General features: G+C 39.7%; 1 protein-coding gene across 1 annotated transcript in view; it reads left to right on the top strand.

The window, feature by feature from the left end:
• Window positions 1–17,469, top strand: part of LOC103243284 (uncharacterized) — a 183,716-nt gene that overhangs the window by 119,665 nt on the left and 46,582 nt on the right. Inside the window, exons 20-22 of the mRNA XM_073005427.1 lie at window positions 6,426–6,527; window positions 7,035–7,088; window positions 17,107–17,211. Of these exons, the coding sequence (XP_072861528.1) occupies window positions 6,426–6,527; window positions 7,035–7,088; window positions 17,107–17,211 (261 nt within the window). The remainder of the gene's footprint in view (window positions 1–6,425; window positions 6,528–7,034; window positions 7,089–17,106; window positions 17,212–17,469) is intronic.

Below are 17,469 nucleotides of genomic sequence, written 5' to 3'. Positions count from 1 at the left end.
GTTCCAAGTCTTTGCTATTGTGAAGAGTGCCGCAATAAACATACATGTGCGTGTGTCTTTATAGTAGCATGATATATAATCCTTTGGGTATATACCTAGTAATGGGATGGCTGGGTCAAATGGTATTTCTCATTCTGGATCCTTGAGGAATCGCCACACTGTCTTCCACAATGGTGGAACTAGTTTACACTCCCGCCAACGGTGTAAAAGCCTTCCTATTTCTCCACATCCTCGCCAGCACCGGCCATTTCCTGACTTTTTAATGATCGCCGTTCTAACTGGTGTGAGATGCTCTCTCATTGTGCTTTTGCTTTGCATTTCTTTGATGACCAGTGGTGATGAGCATTTTTTCACGTGTCTGTTGGCTCCATTAATTAACTTTTCTTTTGAAAAGTATCTGTTCATATCCTTTGCCCACTTTTTGATGGGGTTGTTTGATTTTTTCTTGTAAATTTGTTTAAGTTCTTTGTAGATTCTGGATATTAGCCCTCTGTCAGTTGGGTAGATTGCAAAAATTGTCTCCCATTCTGTAGGTTGCCTGTTCACTCTGATGGTAGTTTCCTTTGCTGTGCAGAAACTCTTTAGTGTAATTAGACCCTGTTTGTCTATTTTGGCTTTTGTTGTCATTGCTTTTGGTGTTTTAGTCATGAAGTCCTTGCCCATGCCTATGTCCTGAATGGTATTGGCTAGGTTTTCTTCTAGGGTTTTTATGCTTTTAGCTCTAACATTTAAGTCTGTAATCCACCTTGAATTAATTTTTGTATAAGGCATAAGGAAGGGATCCCGTTTCAGCTTTCTACATATGGCTAGCAAGTTTTCCCGGCACCATTTATTAAATAGGGAATCCTTTCCCCATTTCTTGTTTTTTGTCAGGTCTGTCAAAGATGAGATGGTTGTAGATGTGTGGTGTTTTTTCTGAGGCCTCTGTTCTGTTCCATTGGTCTATATCTCTGTTTTGGTACCAGTACCATGCTGTTTTGGTTACTGTAGCCTTGTAGTGTAGTTTGAAGTCAGGTAGCATGATGCCTCCCGCTTTGTTCTTTTTGCTTAGGATTGTCTTGGCAATGTGGGCTCTTTTTTGGTTCCATATGAACTTTAAGGTAGCTTTTCCCAATTCCGTGAAGAAAGTCATCAGTAGCTTGCTGGGATGCCATTGAATCTATAAATTACCTTGGGCAGTATGGCCATTTTCACGATATTGATTCTTCCTATCTGTGAGCATGGAGTGTTCTTCCATTTGGTTGTGTCCTCTTTTATTTTGCTGAGCAGTGCTGAGTAGTTCTCCTTGAAGAGGTCCTTCACATCCCTGGTAAGTTGGATTCCGAGGTATTTTATTCTCTTTGAAGCAGTTGTGAATGGGAGTTCACTCATGATTTGGCTCTCTGTTTGTCTCTTATTGGCGTATAAGAATGCTTGTGATTTTTGCACATTGATTTTGTAATCTGAGACTTTGCTGAAGTTGCTTGTCAGCTTAAGGAGATTTTGGGCTGAGACGATGGGGCTTTCTAAATATACAGTCATGTCATCTGCAAAAGGGACAATTTGACATCCTTTTTTCCTAATTGATACCCTTTATTTCTTTCTCCTGCCTGATTGCCCTGGCCAGAACTTCCAACAATATGTTGAATAGGAGACACTGTGTTGAATAGGAGTGGTGAGAGAGGGCAGCCCTGTCTTGTGCCGGTTTTGAAAGGGAATGCTTCCAGTTTTTGCCCATTCAGTATGATACTGGCTGTGGGTTTGTCATATATAGCTCGTATTATTTTGAGATACGTTCTATCAATACCTAGTTTACTGAGAGTTTTTAGCATGAATGACTGTTGAATTTTGTTGAAGGCCTTTTCTCCGTCTGTTGAGATAATCATGTGTTTTTCGTGTTTGGTTCTGTTTATGTGATGGATTACGTTTACTGATTTGCGTACGTTGAACCAGCCTTGCATCCCAGGGGTGAACCCAACTTGATCTTGGTGGTTAAGCTTTTTGATGTGCTGCTGGATTCGGTTTGCCAGTATTTTATGGAGGATTTTTGCATCGATGTTCATCAGGGCTATTGGTCTAAAATTCTCTTTTCTTGTTGTGTCTCTGCCAGGCTTTGGTATCAGGATGATACTGGCCTGATAAAATGAGTTAGGGAGGATTCCCTCTTTTTCTATTGATTGGAGTAGTTTCAGAAGGAATGGCACCAGCTCCTCCTTGTACTTCTGGTAGAATTTGGCTGTGAATCCGTCTGGTCCTGGACTTTTTTTGGTTGGTAGCCTATTAATGATTGCCTCAATTTCAGAGGCTGTTATTGGTCTATTCAGTGATTCAGCTTCTTCCTGGTTTAGTCTTGGGAGGGTGTATGTGTCCAGGAATTGATCCATTTCTTGTAGATCTTCTAGTTTATTTGCATAGAGGTGTTTATAGTATTCTCTGATGGTAGTTTGTATTTCTGTGGGATCGGTGGTGATATCCCCTTTATCATGTGTTATTGCGTCTATTTGGTTCTTCTCTGTTTTCTTCTTTATTAGTCTTGCTAGCGTTCTATCAATTTTGTTGATCTCTTCAGAAAACCAGCTCCTGGATTCATCGATTTTTTTGTAGGGTTTTTTGTGTCTCTATCTCCTTCAGTTCTGCTCTGATCTTAGTTATTTCTTGCCTTCTGCTAGCTTTTGAATGTGTTTGCTGTTGCTTCTCTAGTTCTTTTCATTGTGATGGTAGGGTGTCGATTTCAGATCTTTCCTGCTTTCTGTTGTGGGCACTTAGTGCTATAAATTTCCCTCCACACACTGCTTTAAATGTGTCCCAGAGATTCTGGTACGTTGTGTCTTTGTTCTCATTGGTTTCGAAGAACATCTTTATTTCTGCCTTTGTTTCGTTATTTACCCAGTAGTCATCCAGGAGCAGGTTGTTCAGTTTCCATGTAGTTGTGTGGTGTTGAGTGAGTTTCTTAATCCAGAGTTCTAATTTGATTGCACTGTGGTCTGAGAGACAGTTTGTTGTGATTTCTGTTCTTTTACATTTGCTGAGGAGTGCTTGACTTCCAACGATGTGGTCAATTTTGGAGTAAGTGCGATGAATGCTGCTGAGAAGAATGTAAGTTCTGTTGATTTGGTTTGGAGAGTTCTGTAGACGTCTATGAGGTCTGCTTGGTGCAGAGATGAGTTCAAGTCCCAGATATCCTTGTTACCCTTGTGTCTCCATATACTGGTATATATTACATAATATACCATTTAACAGGGGTGATTGTAGATGAAAGTTTTCTGTTTTAAATATGTCTGGAGGCTGGGCGTGGTGACTGCTGTCTGTAATCCCAGCACTTTGGAAGTCCGAGGTAAGTGGATCACTTGAGGTCAGGAGTTTGAGACCAGCCTGGTCAACAAGGTGAAACCCCATGTCTTCTAAAAATACAAAAATTAGCCAGGTGTGGTGATGGGCACGTGTCATCCCAGCTATTCAAGAGGCTGAGGCAGGAGAATTGCTTGAACCCAGAAGATGGAGGTTGCAGTGGGCCGAGATCACGTCACTGCTCTCCACCCTGGGCAACAGAGGGAGACTCTGTCTGGAAAAATAAAAAAACATGTCAGGAGGCTGGATGCCGTGGCTCACGCCTGTAGTCCCGGCATTTTGGGAGGCCAGGAGTTGAAGACCACTTAGGGGAACATAGCAAGACCCCATGTTTACAAAAAGTAAAAGTAAAAAATAAACAGGTTGGTATCCTGGGCCATGGAGTGGCAGTGGGCATCTTTAGCCTGTGATCAGTCACGTGATCCCAGCAGCACTCACGTCCTGTTCCCAGTACCCTCCTGTCATTGGTCCAAGGATGAGCATGTGACTCCTCACAGCCAGTCAGAGCCTCCTTGGGAGGGTCAGGGGGCCCTCTGGTGGTGGTTTCCAGCACAGCCCGCAGATCCTCCTTTGGTACTTAGGCCAGGGCATAGGACTCCTCCCCGCTTGTGCTTGCGGGGGAGGATTAGCCTCCGAGATTCTGCTGAGAGACTGTCAAGGGGCACCAGCTGGAGCTGGTTCTGTGTCTGCAGGGAACCATCTGGTGCTCTCTCCATTCATAGCCCCCTACCGCGAGTTTTCTCCTCTGTGTCTTTGTGGCTTAGCCGAGTGTTCACAGAAGGGGCGGGGGTGGAGGGCTCAAACGCTGTCATCCACGTTTGCTTTTCGAAAAACAGCAGGACACAAAATTCTATAAACACGAACTGACGGTACCTGGTACGTGACCCGAATGCAACTCAGAAGGGTGCCAGTAAGTTAGGGGATTGGCCTTTGGAAGGCGTCCTTTTGAGAAACTGTAATATTTCAGGCCGGGCGCGGTGCCTCATGCCTGTAATCCCACCACTTTGGGAGGCCGAGGCGGGCGGATCACGAGGTCAGGAGATCAAGACCATCCTGGCTAAGTCGGTGAAACCCCGTCTCTATTAAAAATACAAAAAAAAATTAGCCAGGCACGGTGGTGGGTGCCTGTAGTCCCAGCTTCTTGGGAGGCTGAGGCAGCAGAATCATTTGAACCCAGGAGGCAGAGGTTGCAGTGAGCCGAGATCACAGAAGTGCACTCCAGCCTGGGTGACGAAGTGAGACTCCCTCTCTGGAGAAGAAAGAAAAGAAGGACGGAGGGAGAGAGAGAGAGAGAGAAATAAATGCCTGCAAGTTACTATAAATCATTGGAAAAAATTCCACGACTCCATAATGATTGTAGTTTACTTGAAATATGAGGAATAAAAAGCAGGGTAAATCATACCACAAAGAAAAAAAATCACACAAATTCAAAATGAGGCATTCTACAGGAAAACCGGCCTACTCTTTTAAAAAAGTTGGTGTTCGATGTTAAAAAAAAAAAAGTGGGGGAGACTTTTTTCTCTCTCTCTCGACAAAGTCTCACTCTATTGCCCTGGCTGGAGTGCGGTGGTGCAATCTCGGCTCACTGCAACCTCCGCCTCCCGGGTTCAGGTGCTTCTTCTGCCTCAGCCTCCCAAGTAGCTGAGATTACAGGTGTGCACCACCATGACTAGCTCATTTTTGTATTTTTACTAGAGACAGGGTTTCGCTACGTTGGCCAGGCTGGTCTCGAACTCCTGACCGCAAGTGATCTCCCCACATCGGCCTACCAAATTGATGGGATTACAGCAGTGAGCCACTGCACCCAGCTAACTTTTAGATTTAAAGAGTCAAAGAGAATAACTAAATGCAATGTGAACTTTTGACAGAAACAGCTGTAATAGATGTTTGGGGGACAATTAACAAAAATATTTTTAAATATGAACTGGATGTAATATGACACTAAGGGATTATTGTTAATTCTCTTAGGTGTGACCATGCTATGTATTTATCAGCAATGTCGCATAAGAGAATATCCTTATTCTTAAAAGATTCATGGCATGCTGCAGTGTTTAGGGATAATAAGTTACGATGTCCACCATTTACAGTCAAAATACGTTGAGGAAAGAAAAACATATTTATGTATACACTCACACATACATATGGAAAGACAGTATGAGAGAGAAAAAGTAAACTATGGCGAAATGTTAACTCTTATTTCATGTTAGTGGTGATGGTTCGTTGTGCTGTTCTTTCAATGTTTCTGCATGTTTGCCACTTTTTATTATAAAGTTTTGGGGGAAAAAACATAGTGCTGAGTAGTATGAAATACCTTAAATGTGAGGGAAAGTAATAAGGAGATAGATGAATATAAGGTACTCATTTGGCCTTCCCATTCTTCACTACTAATTTCGTTGCGAATCCTGCAACCTCTCTAATACATAGATTCCATTTCATTTTTGGAAAACAGATGTATCGTTATTTAACCAGAGAATCAACCATATTGTTTAGAAATGTATCCCATACTCTCTTAGAGTTTATAAACTTAGTGGGGAAGATGTAATTACATGCCAAAAAAAGTCAAGGAAAAGATGAGCTATCTATATGAGGAATTTAGTCAAGTGTTGTCTGATATCTGTCTGAGATTAAATGACAACATATAAATGAAATGTTTTGTATGATGCCTGGTACCAAAATAAAAGCTCTCAATAAACGTTAGCTATCATTATCATTATTAGGAATAATATTGAGAGATTACTTTTTAATCCTATGTGTTGGTCAAAATATGTGAATGATTGACCCAAGTTTGCATCCACTGATCAGTTAATTGGTTTAAAGGAAAGGATCCTAATTTTAATTCCATGGTCAATTTCATTTATACATTGATTCAACAAATTTTTTCTCTTTATGTAGAAAAATATAATCATGAATGGGCTTTAGCACATCCTCCTAAATCCTAATGCGCAGTTTATGAAAATGTGTATGCGTACTTTGTGGAAATAAAAGATCCATAGCTTTTCTCAACTTCCCAATGTGTATGCGTCTGAAAAAAAAAAAAAATTAGAGATTTTGTTTTAGAGTCTCTACATTTTCCTCACAGCCTGTGTCTTTCTGATTAGGGAAGGTTGATATAAAAAACCTGAAGACCGTTCTAGACAACATGGGAATCAAGCTCACAGATAAAGAACTTGAAGATCTGACACAAAGCCTGCCAGTCGGTGGTGAGCATGCTAGATATCACTGGTTTCTGAGTTTTGTGTTCTGTGTGCTTTTAGCATTAGAAGGAAAGGGAAAAAAGAACTTTTCATAATGCAAATGGCAAGATTAAATAAGACAGTCAGAGTAACAAAGTAGGGAATGTAGTATTCTGAATACTAGCGGCATGGTCAATACAAGAGCCTTCCAAATTCTGAGGACAAGAAAGCTGACCCCTAGGAAAAAGCCACTTTTGAATTCCATCTTTCCATTATCAAATATAAGATTTGCTGTTTTATGGGTTATAAAGTCAAATTTACATTTTCTAAATAAGTTTATTTTCAATATTTATAATTGTTTCTTCATCTTCGTAACATATTCTGAGTAAATATTTATCAAATGACTAAAGTGCTTAACAAAATGCCCAGTATACTTCCTAAGTGCTGCTACTAGGTGTTATAATCATAGGAGGGAGAAGAGTGTTCTTGTGATATAACATGTTATGAGCTTCAAATTATGCCTTTGTGTTATAGCTGATAATAAAGTGGCTCTGAAAGCATTGGAGGATGAAGTGAAAGCTTTTACTGGTAAGAATTTGTTACACATGATTTGCAATAAATGATGATTTACACTAAAATTTTTAATAGTATTTTTCTAATATTCTATTGGTGGCTTATAAATTCACATATTTTCCATATTTTGATAAAATATCTGCCTTTACTAACAGATTAACATTATCTGTGTTTTATCAGTCAAAACGAAAGAACTATTTATTGATAACATCTTACATTCATTAGTACTGTTTTCCAATAAAATGGTTTCACCAGTATCTATAGACCCAAATAACTAGATGAACACAGTGAAAACAGGGTGAAACATTAAAAGGATCAAAGTAATGAGTTCATTGCAAGCATCTAACCACCTAGTTTTACAAAAATGAAATATGTCATACTTGTTTTTTGACTTTTGCTTTTAATTATACTTTAAGTTCTAGGGTACATGTGTACAACGTGCAGGTTTGTTACATATGTATACATGTGCCATGTTGGTTTGTTGCACCCATTAACTCGTCATTTACATTATTTCTCCTAATGGTATCCATCCCCGACTTCCCCACATCACGACTGGCCCCGGGGTGTGATGTTCCCCTTGCTGTGTCCAACTGTTCTCTTTGTTCAGTTCCCCCGTATGAGAACATGCAGTGTTTGGTTTTCTGTCCTTGTGAGTTTGCTCAGAATGATGGATTCCAGCTTCATCCATGTTGTTACAAAGGACACGAACTCATCCTTTTTTTATGGCTGCATAGTATTCCATGGTGTACATGTGCCACATTTTCTTAATCCAGTCTATCACTGATGGACATTGGGGTTGGTTCCAAGTCTTTGCTATTGTGAAGAGTGCCGCAATAAACATACATGTGTGTGTGTCTTTATAGTAGCATGATATATAATCCTTTGGGTATACACCCAGTAATGGGATTGCTAGGTCAAGTGATATTTCTAGTTCTAGATCTTTGAGGAATCGCTACAGTGTCTTCCACAATGGTGGAACTAGTTTACACTGCTGCCAACAGTGTAAAAGCCTTCCTATTTCTCCACATCCTCTCCAGCACCTGTTGTTTCCTGACTTTTTAATGATCACCATTCTAACTGATGTGACATGGTATCTCATTGTCGTTTTGATTTGCATTTCTCTGATGGTGAGTGATGATGAGCATTTTTTCATGTTTCTGTTGGCTGGGTAAATGTCTTCTTTTGCAAAGTGTCTGTCCATATCCTTTGCTCAATTTTTGATGGGGTTGTTTTTTCTTGTGTATTTGTTTGAGTTCTTGTAGGTTCTGGATATTAGCCCTTTGTCAGATGGGTAGATTGCAAAAATGTTCTCCCATTCTGCAGGTTGCCTGTTCACTCTGATGGTGGTTTCTTTTGCTGTCAGAAGCTCTTTAGTTTAATTAGATGCACTTGTCAATTTTGGCTTTTGTGCCTTTGCTTTTGGTGTTTTAGACATGAAGTCCTTGCCCATACCTATGTCCTGAATGGTATTGGCTAGGTTTTCTTCTAGGGTTTTTATGCTTTTAGGTCTAACATTTAAGTCTCTCACTCATCTTAAATTAATTTTTGTATAAGGTGTAAGGAAGGGATCATTTCAGCTTTCTACATATGGCTAGCCAATTTTCCCAGCACTATTTCTTAAATAGGGAATCCTTTTCCCATTTCTTGTTTTTGTCAGGTTTTCCAAAGATCAGATGGTTGTAGATGTGTTGTATTATTTCTGAGGTCTCTGTTCTGTTCCATTGGTCTATATCTCTTTTTTGGTGCCTGTACCATGCTGTTTTGATTACTGTAGACTTGTAGTGTAGTGTGAAGTCAGGTAGCATCATGCCTCCAGCTTTGTTCTTTTTGCTTAGGATTGTCTTCACAATGAGAGCTCTTTTTTTGGTTCCATATGAACTTTAAAGTAGTTTTTTCCAATTCTGTGAAGAAAGTCATTGGTAGCTTAATGGGGATGGCATTGAATCTATAAATTACCTTGGGCAGTATGACCATTTTCATGATATTCATTCTTCCTATCCATGAACGTGGAAAGTTCTTCCATTTGTTTGTGTCCTCTTTTATTTCGAGGAGCAGTGGTTTGTAGTTCTACTTGAAGAGGTCCTTCACATCCCTTGTCAGTTGGATTCCTAGGTATATTATTTTCTTTGAAGTAATTGTGAATGGGAGTTCACTCATGATTTGGCTCTCTGTTTGTCTCTTATTGGTGTATAAGAATGCTTGTGATTTTTGCACCTTGATTTTGTATCCTGAGACTTCACTGAAGTTGCTTGTCAGCTTAAGGAGATTTTGGGCTGAGATGATGGGGTTTTTTAAATATATAATCATGTCATCTGCAAGCAGGGACAATTTGACATCCTCTTTTCTTAATTCAATACCCTTTATTTCTTTCTCTTGCCTGATTACCTGGCCAGAACGTCCAACAATATGTTGAATAGGAGACACTATGTTGAATAGGAGTGGTGAGAGAAGGCATCCCTGTCTTGTGCCAGTTTTCAAAGGGAATGCTTCCCATTTTTGCCCATTCAGTATGATATTGGCTGTGGGTTTGTCATAAATAGCTCTTATTATTTTGAGATACATTCCATTAATACCAAATTTATTGAGAATTTTTAGCATGAAGCACTGTTGAATTTTGTCAAAGGCCTTTTCTGCATCTATTGAGATAATCATGTGGTTTTTGTCTTTGGTTTTGTTTATATGCTGGATTACATTTATTGATTTGTATATATTGAACCAGCCTTGCATCCCAGAGATGAAGCCAACTTGATCATGGTAGATAAGCTTTTTGATGTGCTGCTGGATTCAGTTTGCCAGTATTTTATTGAGGATTTTTGCATCGATGTTTATCAGGCATATTGGTCTAAAATTCTCTTTTTTCTTGTGTCTCTACCAGGCTTTGGTACTGGATGATGTTGGCTCATAAAATGAGTTAGGAAGGATTCCCTTTTTCTATTGATTGGAATGCTTTCAGAAGGAGTGATACCAGCTCCTCTTTGTACCTCTGGTAGAATTTGGCTGTGAATCCGTCTGGTCCTCGATTTGTTTTGGTTGGTAGGCTATTAATGATTGCCCAATTTCAGAGCCTGTTATTGGTCTACTCAGGGATTCAACTTCTTCCTGGTTTAGTCTTAGGAGAGTGTATGTGTCCAGGAATTTACCCATTTCTTCTAGGTTTTCTAGTTTATTTGTGTAGCAGTGTTTATAGTATTCTCTGATGGTAGTTTGTATTTCTGTGGGGTTGGTGGTGATATCCCCTTTGTCATTTTTTGTTGCATCTATTTGGTTCTTCTCTCTTTTCTTCTTTATTAGTCTTGCTAGTGGCCTATCTGTTTTGTTGATCTTTTCAAAAAACCAGCTCCTGGATTCATTGATTGTTTGAAGGGTTTTTTGTGTCTCTATCTCCTTCAGTTCTGCTCTGATCTTTGTTATTTCTTGCCTTCTGCTAGCTTTTGAATGTGTTTGCTCTTGCTTCTCTAGTTCTTTTCATTGTGATGGTAGGGTGTCAATTTTAGATCTTTCCTGCATTCTCTTGTGAACATTTAGTGCTATAAATTTCCCTCTACATACTGCTTTAAATGTGTCCCAGAGATTCTGGTATGTTGTATCTTTGTTGTCATTGGTTTCAAGGAACATCTTTATTTCTGCCTTCATTTCATTATGTACCCAGTAGTCATTCAGGAGCAGGTTGTTTAGTTTCCATGTAGTTGAGCGGTTTTGAGTGAGTTTCTTAATCCTGAGTTCTAATTTGATTGCCCTGTGGTCTGAGAGACAGTTTGTTATAAGTTCTGTTCTTTTTCATTTGCTGAGGAGTGCTTTACTTCCCCCTATGTGTTCAATTTTGGAATGAGTGTGATGTGGTGCTGAGAAGAATGTATATTCTGTTGATTTGGGGTGGAGAGTTCTGCAGATGTCTATCAGGTCTGCTTGGTGCAGAACTGAGTTCAATTCCTGGATATCCTTGTTAACTTTCTGTCTCATTGATCTGTCTAATATTGACAGTGGGCTGTTAAAGTCTCCCATTTTTATTGTGTGGGAGTCTAAGTCTCTTTGTAAGTCTCTAAGGACTTACTTTATGAATCTGAGTGCTCCTATATTGGGTGCATATATATTTAGCATAGTTAGTTCTACTTGTTGATTTGATCCCTTTGCCATTATATAATGACCTTCTTTGTCTCTTTTGATCTTTGTTGGTTTAAAGTCTGTTTTATCAGAGACTAGGATTGCAACCCCTGCCTTTTTTGTGTTTTCCATATGCTTGGTAGATCTTCCTCTATCCCTTTATTTTGAGCCTATGTGTGTCTCTGTACATGAGATGGGTCTCCTGAATACAGCAAACTGATGGATCTTGACTCTTTATCCAATTTGCCAGTGTGTTTCTTTTAATTGGAGCATTAGGTCATTTACATTTAAGGTTAATATTGTTATGTGTGAAGTTGATCCTGTCATTATGATGTTAGCTGGTTATTTTTTTTTAAATTTATTTATTATTATTAAACTTCAAGTTGTAGGGTACATGTGCACAACGTGCAGGTTTGCTACATATGTATACTTGTGCCATGTTGGTGTGCTGCACCCATCAACTCGTCATTTACATCAGGTATAACTCCCAATGCAATCCCTCCCCCCTCCCCCCTCCCCATGATAGGCCCCGGTGTGTGATGTTCCCCTTCCCGAGTCCAAGTGATCTCATTGTTCAGTTCCCACCTACGAGTGAGAACATGCGGTGTTTGGTTTTCTGTTCTTGTGATAGTTTACTAAGAATGATGGTTTCCTAGCTGGTTATTTTGCTCGTTAGTTGATGCAGTTTCTTCCTAGCATCAATGGTCTCTGCATTTTGGCATGTTTTTGCAGTGGCTGGTACTGGTTGTTCCTTTTCATGTTTAGTGCTTCCTTCAGGAGCTCTTGTAGGGCAGGCCTGGTGATGACAACATCTCTCAGCATTTGCTTGTCTGGAAAGGATTTAATTTCTACTTCACTTATGAAACTTAGTTTGGCTGGATATGAAATTCTGGGTTGAAATTCTTTTCTTTAAGAATGTTGAATATTGGCCCCCACTCTCTTCTGGCTTGTAGAGTTTCTGCCGAGAGATCCGCTGTTAGTCTGATGGGCTTCCCTTTGTGAGTAACCCAACCTTTCTTTCTGGCTGCCCTTCACATTTTTTCCTTCATTTCAACTTTGGTGAATCTGACAATTATGTGTCTTGGAGTTGCTCTTCTCGAAGAGTATCTTTGTGGTGTTCTCTGTATTTCCTGAATTTGAATGTTGGCCTATCTTGCTAGGTTGGGGAAGTTTCCCTGGATAATATCCTGCAGTGTTTTCCGACTTGGTTCTATTCTCCCCGTCCCTTTCAGGTACACCAATCAGACGTAGATTTGGCCTTTTCACATAATCCTATATTTCTTGGAGGCTTTGTTCGTTTCTTTTTCCTCTAAACTTCTTGCTTTATTTCATTCATTTGATCTTCAATCACTGATACCCTTTCTTCTAGTTTATCAAATCGGTTACTGAAGCTTGTGCATTTGTCATGTAGCTCTCATGCCATGGTTTTCAGCTCTATCAGGTCATTTAAGGACTTCTCTACATTGGTTATTTTAGTTACCCATTCATCAAATATTTTTTCAAGGTTTTCAGCTTCTTTGCAATGGGTTCGACTTCCTTCTTTAACTTGGAGAAGTTTGATCATCTGAAGCCTTCTTCTCTCAACTCATCAAAGTCATTCTCCATTCAGCTTTGTTGCATTGCTGGTGAGGAGCTGCGTTCCTTTGGAGGGGGAGAGGCTCTCTGATTATTAGAATTTTCAGCTTTTCTGCTCTGTTTTTTCCCCATCTTTGTGATTTTATTTACCTTTGGCCTTTGATGATGGTGACATACAGATGGGGTTTTGGTGTGGATATCCTGTTTGTTAGTTTTCCTTCTAACAGTCAGGACCCTCAGCTGCAGGTCTGTTGGAGTTTGCTGTAGGTCCACTCCAGACCGTGTTTGCCTGGGTATCAGCAGCAGAGGCTGCAGAAGAGTGAATTTGCTGAACAGCAAATGTTGCCGCCTGATTGTTCCTCTGGAAGCTTCGTCTCAGAGGGGTACCCGGCTATGTGAGGTGTGAGGTGACAGTCTGCCCCTGGTGGGGGGGTGTCTCCCAGTTAGGCTACTCAGGGGTCAGGGACCCACTTGGGCAGGCAGTCTGTCCGTTCTCAGATCTCAAACTCCATGCTTGGGAACCACTACTCTCTTCAAACCTGTCGGACAGGGACATTTAAATCTGCAGAGGTTTCTGCTGCCTTTTGTTTGGCTATATCCTGTCCCCAGAGGTGGAGTCTACAGAGGCAGACAGGCCTCCTTGAGCTGCGGTGGGCTCCACCCAGTTCGAGCTTCCCAGCCACTTTGTTTACCTACTCAAGCCTCAGTAATGGTGGGTGCCCCTCCCCCAGCCTTGCTGCCGCCTTGCAGTTATATCTCAGATTGCTGTGCTAGCAATGAGGGAGGCCCCGTGGGCATGGGACACTCTGAACCAGGCACGGGATATAATCTCCTGGTGTGCCGTTTGCTAAGACCCTTGGAAAAGCAAAGTATTAGGGTGGGAGTGACCCAATTTTCCAGGTGCTGTGTGTCACGATTTCCCTTGGCTAGGAAAGGGAATTTCCTTACCCCTTGAGCTTCCCGGGTGAGGCAATGCGTTGCCCTGCTTTAGTTCTCGCTCAGTGGGCTGCACCCACTGTCCTGCACCCACTGTCTGACATGCCCTGGTGAGATGAACCCAGTACCTCAGTTGGAAATGCAGAAATCACCCATCTTCTGTGTCACTCATGCTGGGAGCTGGAGGCTGGAGCTGTTCCTATTCAGCCATCTTGGAACTACCCCTCTGTTTCAAAGATTAAAAGAATGCTGGCCAGGCATGGTGGCTCATGCCTGTAATCCCAGCACTTTAGGAGACTGAGGCAGGTGGATCACTTGAGGTCAAGAGTTCAAGACCAGCCTGGCCAACATGGAGAAACCCTGTTTCTACTGAAAATACAAAAATTAGCCGGGTATGGTGGTATGTGCCTGTAATCCCAGCTACTAGGGAGGCTGAGGCAGGAGAATCTCTTGAACCAGGGAGGCAGAGGTTGCAGTGAGCCAAGATTATGCCACTGCACTCCAGCCTGGGCAACAGAGGGCAACAGAGCAAGACTCTGTCTCAAAAAAAAAAAAGATACTGTAGTAGGTAGTGATGTAATTTTGCCAGAAAATCATACCAGAACACACTTTTAGAAGTTAGCATTTATTCATTGCTTATCCTAAAAATTATGGAATAGTTATAACTTGAATTTCCTTAAATATAAGATCATATAAACTTATTTGATCATTTGCATTTTTATTCTCCAATCAAACCTTTTAGATCATTTTTATTTATTATTTACTATTAAATCATGGTCCTCATTTTAACTGGATTTATTTTCATTAGTTATCTATTCAGCAATAAATCTTCAATGAAAAGGACCTCCTGTACAATATGTCTTTTTTTTCAGAGTTCACGTTATTGCTTCTCTCTGATTAAACTTTGTATTACAGCCTACGAGAAAGTTGATCTGGAAAAACTGATGAATAAAGTAGAAGCTGTTGCAAGTGAGAAAGAAGTGACCAAATATATATTATTCTGATTTTTTTTCAGTCAACTGATTTTACTTTTCTTAAATTAAAGATTTTAAAAGAATGATATTTTGTTTTAAAAGGCTGCTCAAAGCAAATGAAAACACACTTCATTTAAGGACAAAAAAGAATTATATATTTATGTCTAAGAATATCAGACAGTTTCTTTAACTTGTTTTGTTAGGCCTTTTGATTAAACTAGAGGTCCAAGCTCATTCTTATTCAGCTTTATGATTATCTTCGGACATGAATGCTGAGAAAATTAGCAATGGAAACCTTAACACTTGAGAGTATACTTTTCACACGTTTAACCAACTGTTTGCTGATCACATAAATAATAAATGTTATTTATAAAGTAAATATAAATACTAAATGTATATGATTCCAATTCTTTACACATATTTTATATGTGTTCCAGTTAATTTTAATGTCTTTTAAAATTAGATTGTTTTTTTAAATAATTTAAACTTTTATTTTAGATTCAAGGGGTATATGTGCAGGTTTGTTACATGGGCACATTCTGTGATGCTGAGGTTTGGGGCACAAATGATCCCATCACCTGTTGTGAGCATAGTACCCAATAGGTAGATTTTCAACCCACATCCCCCTCCCCACTACCCTCTCTAGTAGTCCCTAGTTCTATTTTTGCCATTTTTATGTCCATATGTACCCAGTGTTTACCTCACTTATAAGTGAGAACACACAGTATTTAGTTTTCTGTTCCTGTATTAATTTGCTTAGGATAATGGCCTCTGGCTCTATTGTTGCTTTAAAGGGAACAATCTCATTCTTTTTATGGCTGCATAGTATTCTGTGGTGTGTATGTAACACATTTTCTTTATCAGTCCACTATTGATGGGCACCTAGGTTGATTCCATGTATTTTCTGTGGTGGACATATGAGTGTCTGTATCTTCTTAGTAGAACAATTTATTTTCTTCAGGATGTATACCCAGTAATGGGATTGCTGGGTTGAATAGTAATTCTGTTTTAAGTTTTTTGAGAAATCTCCAAACTGCTTTCCACAGTGGCCAAACTAATTTACATTCTGATCAACAGGGTATAAGTATTCCCCTTTCTCTGCAACCTTGCCAGTATCTGTTGTTTTTGACTTTTTAATAAAGGCCATTCTGACTGGTGTGAGATGATATCTCACTGTGGCTTTGATTTGCATTTATCTGATGACTAGTGATGTTAAGCATTTTTTTCCTATGCCTGTTGGCTGTATGTATGTCTTCCTTGAAAAGTGTCTGTTCATGTCTTTTGCCCACTTTTGAACAGAATTATTTGTTTTTGCCTGTTGATTTAAGTTACTTATAGATTCTGGATATTAGACCTTTGCCATATGCATAGTTTGTGAATATTTTCTCCCATTCTGTAGGTTGTCTCTTTACTCTGTTGATGGTTTTTCTCACAGTGCAGAAGCTCTTTAGCTTAATAAGGTCCCATTTGTCCATTTTCGTTTTTGTCACAATTGCTTTTTGTATCATAAATTATATTCCAAGACCAATGTCTGGAATGGCATTTCCTAGGTCTTCTTCCAGAATGCTTACAGGGTTTTTTTGTTGCTGCTTGGGATTTTTTCTTCAAACAGTCTCACTCTGTTGCCCAGGCTGGAGTGCAGCTGGAGTGCAGTGGCACTGTCACAGCCCACCACAGCCTCAACCTCCTAGGCTCAAGCAGTCCTCCCCCTTTAGCCTCCCGAGGAGCTGGGACTACAAACACACACCACCACAGGGTTTCACTATGTTGCCCAGGATGGTCTTGAACTCCTGAGCTCAAAGGATCCTCCTGCCTTGGCCTCCCAAAGTAGCATTCTTATAGTCTGATGTCTTGCATTTAAATCTGTCATTCATTTCTAATTACTTTTTATATATGGTGAAAGGCAAACGTGCAGTTTCATTCTCTTGCATGTGGCTAGCCTGTTCTGAGAACTACCATTCTGATAAATGGCTAGCCAATTATCCAAGCACCATTTATTGACTAGGGCCTTCCTTCCCCATTGCTGCTTTTTGTCAGCTTTGTTGAAGATCAGATGGCTGTTGATCTGTGGCTTTATTTCTGGGTTCTCTATTCTGTTCCATTGGTCTATGTGCCTGTTCTCGTATGTGTACCATGCTGTTTGGTTACTGTAGTCTTATAGCATAGTTTGAAGTCAGGTAATGTGACACCTCCAGTTTTGCTTTTTTTAATTAATTACGCTATTTTTGAATGAAATGATTGTGTCCAGTTTCCTAGACCTTAACTTTGGCTTATCAATGTTTTAGCAACAAAACATGATGCCACATTTTATTAATAAGCCTGTAATCTCACTTTTTCCAGATTAATCGAAGATATTTATTTAGCATTAATAGAACATATAATTATTATTTAGAATAATTAGGTAGTTCTTTAAAATCTCATGTGTTACCATTTCTATCTGTTTGAAGGAGAGGAAGTTGATGTCAATGACATGAAAATAATTCTAGGAAACATGGGGATAGAGCTTACGGATAAAGAACTCGCAGAACTGGTAAATAATCTGCCAGTTGATGGTGAGTATTTCAAATAAAAATGTAATCTTCCAGGGAGGCTTACTGTTAAACTTTGAAAACTTCTAAAACTATCTAACTTTAAAAATAATCTTGACCCATGTTGTGTAATTTTAAAATGACCCCATTGTATTTTAAAAGATTATTTGTGCCATTCAACTTTTATTTTGAGAATCAACAATTGTGTCATGTTTTCTGTCATCAGGGTTCAGTTATATCTTTTATTACTTTTGATTCTACTGAAAGATCTAAAATTTAAGC

This window comes from Chlorocebus sabaeus, chromosome 16 (assembly GCF_047675955.1).
Source record: "Chlorocebus sabaeus isolate Y175 chromosome 16, mChlSab1.0.hap1, whole genome shotgun sequence".
Taxonomy (NCBI): Eukaryota; Metazoa; Chordata; class Mammalia; order Primates; family Cercopithecidae; genus Chlorocebus; species Chlorocebus sabaeus.
Note: the sequence above shows the minus strand (reverse complement) of the source record. Positions and strands in the feature narration are given on the sequence as shown.